We start from the raw sequence: 13,143 nt of genomic DNA, 5'->3' as shown, positions 1-13,143 counted from the left end.
ATATTTTTAATAAAAAAACAATGACATACATTTAATATCAGACAATGTCTGACGAAAAGTATGTGAAAACCGACATTGAAGATGATGTTCAATGCCGGTTGAAACCGACATAGAAGATAGTATTCAATGTTGGTTGAAAACTCACATCGAAGATAACTGGCATTGAAATCTTGGTCTTTTATAATGTCGCTTTTAAACCAACATTAAAGATAACCGACATTGAAGACTTTTTGTAACACTGTCTACTCCTATAATGTCAATTTTAAACAGACATTAAAACCTAGTTTTACAGTAGTGGAGAAAGATGACAACAGGTTGTATTGTTCACAAATGTATACCATGTGTCTTTATTTTTCTTCCATGTATACATTTAGATTTTTTTTTTTTTCACATAAGTAGATATGTAGAAACTTTTCAATATATGAATTTAACATCATAAGCTTATAAGAGTTGTTTTAAAAAAAAATTCAAACTTTAAGGATTAAAATGAAAGTCTTAAAAGTTCAGGGTATAGTTGAAACCAATAACCCCACATTTCAAAGGTTATATTTTTTTATAATTTAACCTTTTAAGAAATAAAAAGGCCAATGGACTAAATAGACAAAAATATCTTCTAAAGAGTTCATAGACCGAATTTGTAATTTCATATTTATATTTTGATATATCTTTTAAGAATATCTCCAATCACATGGTTTCACAAGACAAACATATTTCTTTTACCATACTCATGTTTTATGGTTAAAAGATCTATTCCGATTAGGTTTAAAAAGTTTAAGGACTAAATTTTGATATGGAAAAACAAAAAAAGGGATTGGTGTGATCCGATTAGGTCTTAAAAGTTTAAGGACTAAATTTTGCTATGAAGAAACAAAAAAAAAAAAAGGATTGGTGTGACTGTGTGGTTACCATGAGTACATCGCCAGCCATGACAATGAAGGGGCAATGGGTTGAGGGTTGAACATGGAGCCATTGATCATCAAGCAATTGAATTTGAAGACCAGAAATGAGATGCTGGTGAATTATGGACAAGAAAGTGAGATCTGTATGGTAATTCAAACCCGTATGGGTTTCATCTTTCTCAGTTACTCTATATTTAATAGGTCAATTTTATTATTTATAAGTTCTATTAACTATAATATTCAATTTCATATATAATAGTTCTATTAAAAGAAGAAGGTATTAAACACCTTTTAAAGTTTAACCAAATAGATACAAATTTAAATGTTCGTATTTAATGCATGACATTATTACTCAAAAAAAATCTTTTTTTTGTAAGATATAATTAAGAAAAATATGCATCTTGGGTGGTTCGTCCAACCACGATTTGCCACATGACAAATTTTAAAAAAAACATTTTTTTTACTTTTTAGATATTATTGGAGTGGGTTGCATAAAGATGGATGTAGTTCATAATACACACAAGTATTACAACTTTAAGGTCTATTCATTTTACAAGTTTTGCTATGACATTTTTTAATATCCTTATCTATTTTACCTTTCACTTTTTAAAACTAAAGATATTATTATCCATAGAACTTAAAAAATCATATGACATGAATTTTAAAATACCCTCCATACAAGTGAAATTTTTATACGTAGTAGATGAACAATAAAAATATAAGTTAATTAATTAATAAATTAATATCAATTAATCCTTACTATTAATTTTAATTAATTATTAAGTATAAATATATTAGAATTAATCTTTCACTAATACATTTAAAATTAATATTTTTATGTTACCTTACTATTTAATGTAAAATTCTAAAATCCTAATTAATTTATATGTATTTCATTGTTTTTAGTAATTAAATTCAATAATTTAATCAACGTTTAATATAAAATTCTTCATTTACATATATTTTAAGTGATCATGCTAAATTTTATTGATGACCATCATACTTGTTCTCTAACCTTTAACTAAATAATTATTTAATTTTTATTTCTATATGCAAAACTGGTAAATCAAACACATATAATTAACTTCTAAATATTAATGATGATGCATATCTAAATACATACATTAATTATCTCAAACATTTAAAATTCACACATTTAAATTACAAATATTTGATATTTATACCTATGAAACAATATTTGTGATCCAAACAGGCCATAAGAAACTTTATCAATTTGAGATGGTAAGTATTAAATCTTCACTCTCACACATGTGATATAACTGTCACAATCGCATTTTCAGAAGCTTCACTTAGCGATTTTGTGGTACTTGTTTCCGCTCACAAACAAATCAGCCAATTCGAATACAGAATGCCGATGGCACACCGTGTGCCTCTCGCAACATCCACCCTCGTTTTAGAGAAAACGGCTTTGGAGAAAAAGGTTTTCGCAAGCGTTTTGAATGTATGAACAGAGAAGAGAAAGATTGTAATAGGCTAGAAAGCAATGAGCAACAACAAGAAGTTTATAGCATACCACTTCGGATATGAAGATCTAAACAAATCATTAAGGAATCAATTATTTGTGGGTTTGGTTTAATGACACAAATTCATAAGAATCAAATTGAAACTAAATAATTAGTATCATATGAATCAAAACTTTTAAAACTATAAGAAGGATGAAATAGATGACAAGAATAGTAGTGTGTGTTAATTAAATTAATTACCAGAAGTGATTGTTTGCTCTAGAAGGCCACAGGAGATTGGCCAAACTCAGCTGTGTTGTTTGTAGCTCAGTTGGATTATCAATAGCCATTGATTCATAGAGAGGAAGAAGTGAGTATCCACCAAAATAGCCATGGTAAGGCTTTTCACTAGTGTTCTTAGTTCTAGTTTCTAATGGGAGATGAAAAAGCTCTTTTGTTGCTTCAAAAATGGAGTTATGAAGTTCCAAAGAAACTTTGTCATAAACCACTGAGAAACAACCAAATTCTTCTAATCCAAGCCTCATCTCTTTGCACGCTGAACCCCATTCTTCTGTGCCAACTGCCTCTAATTTTGACAAATCTATTATGGGAAGTACTTTGGCTTTTGCTTCAGAATTAACCATTCTCATACAACCTAACTCACTCAGCTACCTTTTTTCATTTTTCTTTGATGGCTTATGTAAGAGAAAAACAAGTTCTAAAAATAATTATCAAAGAAAGAAAAAAGGTAGGTGCTTTAATTTTTTTGGCTCTATTTGTAAATGATTGATCTGATCTTTTGTGTTTCTGGTCACGGATGTAGACTTGTGAGGTAAACTTTTATTTGTGGGGCTATTTAAAATATTAAAGTAATAAAATTATAAGACTGAACAATATGAACATGACATGAGCATATATATATATACACAATGGAATATAGTACATGAATATTTAGACAAACAGATAAAAGACAAAAATTTAGTTATACTATTGTATAGTTTAATGAATTAGATACGTAAATGTCATAAGATCATTAATATTTTTACTTTTGAAATCGTTAAGGACCCATTTGGTTACCATTTTAGTTTTTAGTTTTCTGTTTTTTAATATTAAACATATTTTCTCTCAATTTTTTATAGTAATATTCATCCTTTTTTTTCCTTTAATTAAGTAAAAGAGCCAAATTCTTAATTAATTAACAAAAAAAAAAAAAAACTTTTTGACAACTTTTTTTTAAATTTTAAAAATTGGCTTGATTTTCTTAAAATAATGGTAGCTTAGTTTATGGTGACGGTCAATTATTCTTATTATTATTATTTTAAATTAGATACTAAAGATAGAGGAATTAGTAGATGCATTGAGAGATCTCAACTAGGTTGGTACATCTCTAGCATCCTCATCACACCTCGATATCAAAAGCTATGGATTAAAATATGTAAAAATGACACATTGATAGGAAAACAATCTAAATGCTTTCATGTAATTCTCATGTTTTTTGTTTTTCTCAGCCTTACTTTCTAATGGCTTCTCTCTGGCCTTGTACCTCGTTTGAACTTTTGAGCTTTTTTCAGCTTTGTATTGACTTTTTTATGGAATGAATGCATCAGATATGAGGTATTACTAAGAATATGTCAACTAGTTAAAGATACTCTCATTGCACCTAAACTAAACAAATTTTATTTCACCATCATAGCACACCCTGCTTATTTGGCTAGAGTTCAATCATTTTTTCAACTTGGGATTCTAAACAATAAAATCAAATTGTTATCGTCGAATGGACCTTTAGTTATCCACTTAGAAGATGTTAATTTAAAATTACGAATCTAAAACAACCACAAATGTAAGATATCTCATAATTAATACGAAGAACAGAGAATATACATGTTCACATATTAAGAAGAGAAAACACACACCATGACACCAAGTTTATTAGGGTTCGTCCATTTAATGAGACGAGAAAGTTCTTAAACTAAAGCACACAAAGATAAAACAAAGCAAAAGCCAAAGCTTATACAAACATCACAGGAACATACAGATTATATTAAACATATACAAAATGGATAGTTTATTGCATTATTTGTTTTAATTAGAGAGCACAATAGTCTTTGAGGGGAGATTTGGAGTTGAAACCCTCTTTAGATCGGAAGAAATGAAGCAATCCAATATGGTCAAAAGGTTTATATCGCAAAGGATGAGTTTGATCCACAAGCTCTTTTGGCACTTCTACAATTCCATTGCTGAATCCAAACATGGCAAGAGAGTACCTATCTTCATTCCCTCTTATCATCACTTTATGAGTTGGTGATTCTATTCTGTCATTGCTCCATGCCTTCTCTACCAAAAACCAAACATCATCATTAGGGTTTATTCTCGAAATATACCTGTTATGAATTGGACAAATAAAGATAAATAAAAATTGTAAACAATAGAGAGAATCGACGTAGAGAGATTTGCATATTTGTTGGAATTCTTTGAATTTGTTAATTTGGCACCCCGAATGACCAAGCACGGGTCTAAAGGAGTGTGCTATATAAGCTCACTATATAATATTTGTGGTGATTCTCTACTGTTTATGCATGATTTCTATTTATCTTTATTTGTCAATTTCATAATAAGAACATTAGAATGAATTTCGTTAAATTACAAGTTTAGTCCTTCAACTTTTAGTAATTGATGTCGCATCGAATATATCTTTAAATTAATAAAATAAATATGTATATATAAGTCGACCTTGAATGCGTCTCCGGCAATGACGACGAAGGTTGAGGGAGAGGAGTTGTCAACTTGAATCCATTGGCCATGTTTGGTTTTGACCTCCAAACCATTGATATGATCTTGATAGAGCATGGTAGTGAAGCTCTTATCAGTGTGATCCACAAGACATAAAGTAGGGTTTGAAGAATGAGGAGCTTTGTTTTTCAAAATTCTAAGAAGATATGTAATGGAATCAGCATGAGACTTGTGATACTTTTCCACTCCATAGCTTTCAAATATCATTTTGGTCACCATTTTGTCCAATTCTTCTGCTATCTTTGCAAATGAATGCAAAGTTGTACTGAAAAAACCAAAATTAAGAACATTATCACTTCAACCAATACAATTTTTCAAACCAAAAAAAAAAAAAAAAAAAAGTTTTCATTTTTTCATTATTGTACTACCTAGTTTTGTGTCTTTGTGTAGTCAATTTTAATTTCACCAATTTGAATAAGAATTAAGAATAATACCCTTCCAAAATTATTTTATTAAGTTAACAAAAAAAATTATAAAAGGGAAAAAAAACAATAATAGATCTCCATATAATAAAAAGGTTTAATTAATTGAGACCAAACCACCAATAATAAAGCAGCTAGCTAAGAACACTCAGAAACCTTAAAAAAAGAAAAAGGAAAAAAGAAAAATCAATACCCACAAAACAAAACAAAACATCCAAACCCAACAAAAACTCAAATATAAAAATCAATACCCACAAATAATAATAATACTATGTGCTCCATTTCACAAGCTAAAATATTTTCAAAAAAATATAAATAATTAAATAATACTAATTTTTTTCTAGTTCAAAACTCAATTTCATCAAATAAAAAGTTTTCACATTTGACTTACCCATAGTAACCATCTAGAGATTTTTTAAAAAATATATATTTTAAAGGAAAATAATGGAAAAAAAGAAAATATACATTTATTAAAAAAAAAAAAAGAAGAAGAAGTTAATTACATCATTTTTTTGGAACATTGAGTGTGTTGGAGTTGATGCCCTAAACCTTGTGGATACTATAATTTGTAATTGTAATGTACAAACATCTTATTTATTTAATAAAATATGAGATGATTTATTTGACATTTAATAGCATTAACCCACAAACCAATAAACTAACATCCAAGGTTATCTTATGTAGCTTAAACATGTATGTAGAGACATACAGGTGGATCATGTTCAAGTAATAGCTTAAATGGTCTGTAGTAGATGGATAAGGTTGGGTATCTTATCCCGATGACACTACGAATACGACCCGCTTTGTAGATATTATAATTGTTATAAAGTACTACAAATGATCTGATCTTGATCATTCATGTAGAGATATGTGAGTGGGAGTATTCTATATAAAGGACTTTATATAGGACCGAACCACGAAATGACTAGTCTCATTATATAACACCATTCATAATAGAGACTTACATTTCACCAAGATGACCATAAGTGACATGACCTGAATCCTGAGTGAGTTATGAACTCCTGCCTATGAAAGCGGTCCTTTAATTTGTATGGGTGAGAGAGAAAGACCACCGACTCAATAAGTCTACTGTTTTGGAGATTCATCTGATTAAGGAGTTGGGAACACAACTATACAAGACAGAATTCACTCCTTCCCTTATGTCTGGGTAAGTAGATAAATTGCTCTCTTTAGAGTTGATTCTAGGGCTTGAACCATCTAGCGCCACATCCTCTATTGGCTCGAGAGGGGCTTGGTCATGGTTGAACTATGACTTATTATTCATTAGAAGGAGCAATGGTACTTAAGGAGTTAGATGTAACTATAAGGGCAAAACGATAATTTTGGCCCAACTGTACTTATGAGCAATTTGTAAATGTTTCTCGCACTGTTGACTGGTTATATCCAATGAATAAAGAAATATATCTATAGTGCGAAGAGTGCAGCTGTCGACTTAAGTGGAGTGGGCAATAGTTAATGGATGTTAAAAAAATTAATTAAATGAGTTTAATTAATTATTCAAGTACCATTGGAGTTTCAATCTACACAGGTCCATAAGGTCTCCTTTGTAGCTCAACAGAAATGAATGAGAATCAATTTTGGATTAATTTGAATTGTTCAAATTAATTGAGAGAATTAATTATATGTGTTATAATTAATTTAACTTAATTATATATGATATAATTAATATAATGTATTTGATACATTATACTACAAAATTTATTTTGAAAGGAAATAAATATTTGAATATGATTCAAATCTTAATTATATGGATGAGATTCATATAATTAAATATAGTATAAATGTGATTTATATTAAATACAATGCACGTGTGAGAGAAATAAAAATTGTAGGTTACATTGTATTTGATACAATATAAAAACTATAGGTTATGTGTTATATACGATATAACATATGATTTAATATATATATATATATATATGATAAATTAGTTATCATATAAATATGTATTAAATTTTATTAGATTTGTTTAAAATTAAATTTTGAATTTAATTTTGAGGGGAGTTATAATTCCCTCCCCTCTTTTCTCTTGTTTGATAGACATGTTGGTAGGGAGTTTTGAGTGCAGAATTATTTTGATCGGCTTCTTCTTCACAGAGAATGGTGGGTGTGTGATTCTAGTTTTTCCAGAAATCTCTCTCACAAAATTTCAATCCCTCTTCCCAAATTTTTCAGAGCCTACACACTCCTAATATTTTCACCCTATCCTAAGGAGAATATAGAGGAAACAGTTGTGGTGGTGTCATCTTTGTCAATTCTTGGTTCGAGGATTCGAGATTGTTAGTGGAGAAGAGGAAATTCGTGAAGGTTGTGAATTTTTCAAGGGTATGTTATTTCTAACCCTAAATTCATTTTTCTCTCTTGCATATTGTATAATTTTCTATAATAATGCATAAAGGTTCTATAAAATTTGTATTCTGTAAAAATAATTTTTGGGACTGATCTCCATTTTTATTGCAGAACTTCACAATTCCTTTAAAACGGAGATATTCAAACTTAATATCCTTGAGAGTTATGTCACTTAAAGTTATGCATACTTTAGCAAAATAATTATTAACATTCATTTTAAATATTTCAAACTTTTAAATAAAATAAAATAAAAAATTAATATAACTATCCTTTTAAAAAGAAATTAAAAAATTGCACTCTTTTAGTACAATAAATAGAATATAGGAATTTAAAACTTAGACATTTTAATTATACAATTACTCCAGTAAATAAAGTTAATTACATTCCTTTCAAATCTTTGGACCGTTAAAATAACAAAAAGAAATTTATATCTTTTATCTTTAAAATGAAGTTCAAAATCCAAACCAAAAAATTATAGTTTTTTTAGTAAAATAATGAGTGTGAAATGATTTAGATAATTTGAATCTTTCACCACAAAATAAGTAAAGATTAATTATCGGGAAAAAAAAAATGAAGATGAAGATTATGAAGAAGGAGAAGAAAAGAACCTAAAATGGTGATTTCCAGAGGGCCACATGAGATGAGTAAAGGACTGAACTCCATGGAAGTTAGTGGCATCATCAATACCCAAACTTTCATGAAGAGGAAGAGTACGAAGCTCCCCAACGTAGCCATTAAAAGGCTTCTCATATTTGTTCTTCTTCTTCCTCTCAATTGGAAGCTCGAAAAGTGCTTTCACTGCCTTCATAACTTCCCCTCTCAGTTCTCTACTAACTCCATCGTACTCTGCTATAAAACATCCGTACTCTTCGAGAGCTTCCCGGACTTCTCTGCTCCTCCTCCTCCACTCGTCGCCGCCCTCCGTCTTCACTCCGTTGCCACTGAAATTTATCACCGGCAGCCCCCCCGTTTCTGATCCCATTACCTAACCTTTATTCTCTCTTTACCAAACACCTTTCTGCTGCCTTCATTTGATTACTTTCTTTGCTGTTTTTTAAGTTAGAATTAGAAGCTTAGCCAAGCTTTATAATATTTAAGAGGAAATTTACCTTGTCATAAATAACTCTTAAAATTTTCTTTTTGGCCAAGTGTTATAACGTGTAAGGTTTGTTGGCCAAACTTATAAGTATGTTAAATTATGGATTGTTTTCACAATTAAAAATAACCCACCTTATTTGTAAATATTATAAAATGTCACTATTACATAGTGATATTTTGTTATATTTGTAAATATTTTTAACAGTTTTATCATTCAAAATAATTTTCTTAACTTATACATTAGTTTTATATTTTTTTCTTGAAATTTGTAACATGTTTCAATCACTATCTTCGATTAGGTTTCTTTTTTAGAATTATTTTTTTGGTGTCTCCTAATCTTTCTGACATAATACAATCTAATAATTAGTGTTGTTTTTAGATATAGCAAAATCAACAAAAATATTTATAAATATAGTAAATTTTCAAAATCTATCAATGATAGACACTAATAGACTTTTATCGGTCTATTATTGACATTGATAGACACTGACAGAAATCTCGACGGATATGGATAGAAGTGACTATCAATATCTATTATTGATAGATTTTGAAATTTTGTTATATTTATAAATATTTTTAACAATTTTATCATTGGAAATAATTTTTCTAATAATTAATAGGATTAACTGTGTGTCAACACAATAAGAATTTGGAACTTTTAAAAATTAGTTTCTATACTCAAAATTAGTTAGAGATGTGAAAGTTTAAAAGTCCATCGGATCTAAGTTTAATTTTAAAAAGTTTTAATGTATATGATTTAAGTTAGTTTTACGAACTCTCCTTTTAAGTTGCAAAGAAGCTGAGTATATCTATATTAACTTTGAGATTACGCGAAATCTACTCACGTACTAAAAAAACCTTTAAAATTAATTTTAAAATAAGGTTGTTTTTAAATAGAAAAAAAAAAACTAAAATATTTATAAAATATGATAAAATTTTAGAAGTATAATGATAGGCGCAATTTTATTTTTGTTGTTTATTTTATTTTTGTTAACTTTTAAAATATCAATATTTAGTTCCTAAGTTTTAGAAAAATAATCCTTTTATCTCTTTTACTTTTATTTTTCTTTTTAACAAATTTTGACGGTGTGTATACCTTTTGGTGACATACTACTATAGAAAAAGTCAAAAATTAAGCTTCTACTGGATCATTATTTAGTTTTTGAAAATTAAACATATTTATCTTTTCCATTCTTTACAATGATCTGCATCTTTCTTAAATACAATAGTTGAATTCTTAACCAAATTTCAGAAACAAAAATAAATTTTTAGAAGTTACTCTTTTTAGTTCTCAAATCTTGACTTGGTTTTTTAAACTATTGATAAAAAGTATATAACAAATGAAGAAATTTTGAAGTAAAAATAATGTCTATAAGCTTAATTTTTAAAAACTAAAAATAAAAAATCAAATGGTATCAAACGAAGTCTAAATAATTTGTAAAATCGTCAATAAAATAGTCATTTTAAAAATTTTAGAGAATATAATTATTGTTATTTATTTAAATCCAGATATTAAAATTTATGATTTAAAGTTTTATAGATCAAAATAAAACATAATTTAGAGACCAAAATAAAATTTATATCTTATTTTAATTTCATTTCATTCAGTAAGTTTTTTTAGATTGTTTATTCCTCACTTGATGTTGGAGGAAAAAAAATCTTTTAAAAGTCCTTGACGTATACTTTTTCCAAAAAAGTTAAAATTTTATATTTGACCATTAATGTTTGAAAATGAAAAAATATAGGGAGATTTTCAATGATAGAAAAAATATATATTTACACAAAATATCAAAATTTAATATACTTCTCCCTCTTCTCCCTTCTCCGACTTCCCTTCCTCTGTGTCTCCTTTGAATTCAAATTCTCCATTCCTCCCTCCAAAACCTACAAACCAGTTCCCATCTCAGCTTGATTTAGACCCTTCGTTCCTCTCTCCAAAACCTTCATAGCCTCACTTCTCAATTTATCCCCAATTTCTTTAACCCATTTCAACTCCTCATCAACGACATCAATGTCTGCAAGGTCAAGATCCAGATTCTCCGATTCGTCAGTAGATGGAGAAGCAAGGTCCCTAAGCTTCATCAATGAATGAAGGCCACAGATCGTATGCTAAAGAAGCTCGACAGTTTGAGGAAGATTGGAGAACTAAGTAGTCTTGGTAGAAACAACATTTTTAAGTTCAAAAAGCTCGGATCGAACGTGATGGATGGTGGATTGGAGGGAGGAGACACCTGATCGAATAGTGGATAGGGCATTTTCAGCATGTTTGAGAGATAAGAGTTGAGAGAGTAGATCATTGTGGTGGGAAAGGACCTCATTGTGAAGCTGTGATTCGAGGAAATGGATGATCTTATGAAGCTTCTTAGTGGTGGAGCTCGGCGAGTCAGAGGAGAGCGCGGCAGAGAAGAATGAATTGAAAGAAGTCTATCAGCGTCTATCAATGATAGAAACTAATACAAGTCTATCACTGATAGACGTTGATAAAAGTCTATCAACGTCTAACAGTGATAGAAATTAATAGAAGTCTATCATTGATAAAGGTTGATAGAAGACTATTAGTGTGTCTATCAGTGATAGAAACTGATACAAGTCTATCATTGATACTATCAGTGATAGAAACTGATACAAGTCTATCACTAAGAGACACTGATAAAAGTCTATAAGTATCTATCAATGTTTTGCTATTTCTGTAAATAGTTTGACATTCTTTTATTTGTAAAAATTTCTCGAAAATAAATAATGTTCAGTGAAAATTAAAATTTTTCATTGGTTTTTTGGCAAATCTTTATACGAAAAATGTTTCTTAACAACCTTAGCCATATGATCAATAAATATCACTACAAGAATTTTGGTTTTTCCTGACAAAACTTTTTTCGGCGCATAAAAAAGCATTAAGAGAGCTCATTTTTTCCGACATTATTTCGTGGTGTTGGGAGAAAAATAAATTCCGACAAAAAATTGACTAGTGTTGGGATGAATCGGCTATCCTAACACCTTTTTCTTTAACCGTCGGCATAAACTGCGTGAGGGAAAAGATTTGTTGGCCTCTCCCGAAGCTAAAATTAAGGCGTCCAGAGATAGTGCCTATCCCGACAGTATAGATGTGGCGTCGAGTTTAAAAGGAAGGTTAGAAATTTTTAATTAGAATTATCTCGACGGTATTTAAATCAATCGTCGAGAGAACGTACGTATTCCGATTATTTTACGAGCGTTGGGAGAGAGTTAAATTAAAAAAAAAAAAAGTATTGAGAAAATTTTATTAACGTTATCCTGATGGTGGGTGAAAAAACCATCGGAAAAAGATATTTAGCCCGACGGTTTATACCTGTCTCTTATACACATCTAGATGTGTATAAGAGACAGATCCTAACGGTATAGACGAGACGTCGGCTTTTAAAAGAAGGTTGAAAAAATTTTATTAGAGTTATCTCGACGGTGGCCTAAGTGACGTCGGGAGAAGGTACTTACCCCGACAGTTATCCAAACGACTATTGAAAGAAGGTACTTATCCCATCGGGAGAAGCTACTTCTCTTGATGGATTTAGAGCGTGAAAATAGGGTCAATTAAAACTCTACAGCCGCCGCCGCCCACAGTTTCCTTCTTCTTTCTTCCAGTCATTCTTCTCCTTCGTTCTTTCTTCTTCCAATCTGCTCGATTTCTTCTTCTGGTGTGCCCTCCATCGTCGTTCGGTGTGCCCAATTCTCGTCGTCCATCATCATCTGCAACCAGGTATGAACCACGTTATTTTTTTTTTCTGTTTTCCCAGTTTTTTCATTTTTCGATTGAGTCTGCGTAAGATTGAAGCTGGAAATTTTAGTGTGCATCATTTAACATGATATGTAATAACTAGAAGAAGAAGAAGAAGATTGTGGTGGTAGTGGAGAAACAAAGTTCAAGGAATAGATTTAAGAAATGTGATTTCTTAATTCATGACTCTTGGTATTTTCCTTTGGTATTGTGAGAGTTTTTTTTTTCTAATTTTTCTGTTGTTAAATATTTTAGATTTGTTTGATTATGTATGTTACGATACAATCAACATACAAAAATATTTTATTGTCAATCTTTTGTGATGAATTGCATGTTTTTTATAGATTTTTTTA

The 13,143-nt window shown here is 29.6% G+C and overlaps 2 protein-coding genes across 3 annotated transcripts; both read right to left on the bottom strand.

Moving 5' to 3' along the window:
• Window positions 1-283: 283 nt before the first annotated feature.
• LOC120086612 (probable 2-oxoglutarate-dependent dioxygenase AOP1.2) lies at window positions 284-3,103 on the bottom strand. Of its 2 annotated transcripts, none has more exons than XM_039043346.1 (2): window positions 2,624-3,103; window positions 284-1,011 (listed from the first exon to the last, which is right to left on the bottom strand). In XM_039043346.1, exons 1-2 carry the CDS (start codon window positions 3,010-3,012, stop codon window positions 903-905), a joined length of 498 nt encoding a protein of 165 aa, XP_038899274.1. In that variant the 5' UTR covers window positions 3,013-3,103; the 3' UTR covers window positions 284-902. The 2 variants fall into 2 exon arrangements, 1 of the variants encoding a protein (XP_038899274.1); XR_005484272.1 differs by lacking the exon at window positions 284-1,011 and adding an exon at window positions 1,977-2,326 and having other exon boundaries at window positions 2,624-3,101.
• A 1,345-nt stretch (window positions 3,104-4,448) lies between these two features.
• Window positions 4,449-8,926, bottom strand: LOC120085073 (probable inactive 2-oxoglutarate-dependent dioxygenase AOP2). Its single transcript, XM_039040922.1, has 3 exons — window positions 8,553-8,926; window positions 5,093-5,417; window positions 4,449-4,691 (listed from the first exon to the last, which is right to left on the bottom strand). The coding sequence occupies exons 1-3, from the start codon at window positions 8,924-8,926 to the stop codon at window positions 4,449-4,451; spliced, it is 942 nt and encodes a 313-aa protein (XP_038896850.1).
• Window positions 8,927-13,143: the final 4,217 nt, after the last annotated feature.

This window comes from Benincasa hispida, chromosome 9 (genome assembly GCF_009727055.1).
Source record: "Benincasa hispida cultivar B227 chromosome 9, ASM972705v1, whole genome shotgun sequence".
Lineage (NCBI taxonomy): Eukaryota > Viridiplantae > Streptophyta > Magnoliopsida > Cucurbitales > Cucurbitaceae > Benincasa > Benincasa hispida.
This window is presented reverse-complemented; position numbering and strand designations above follow the sequence as displayed.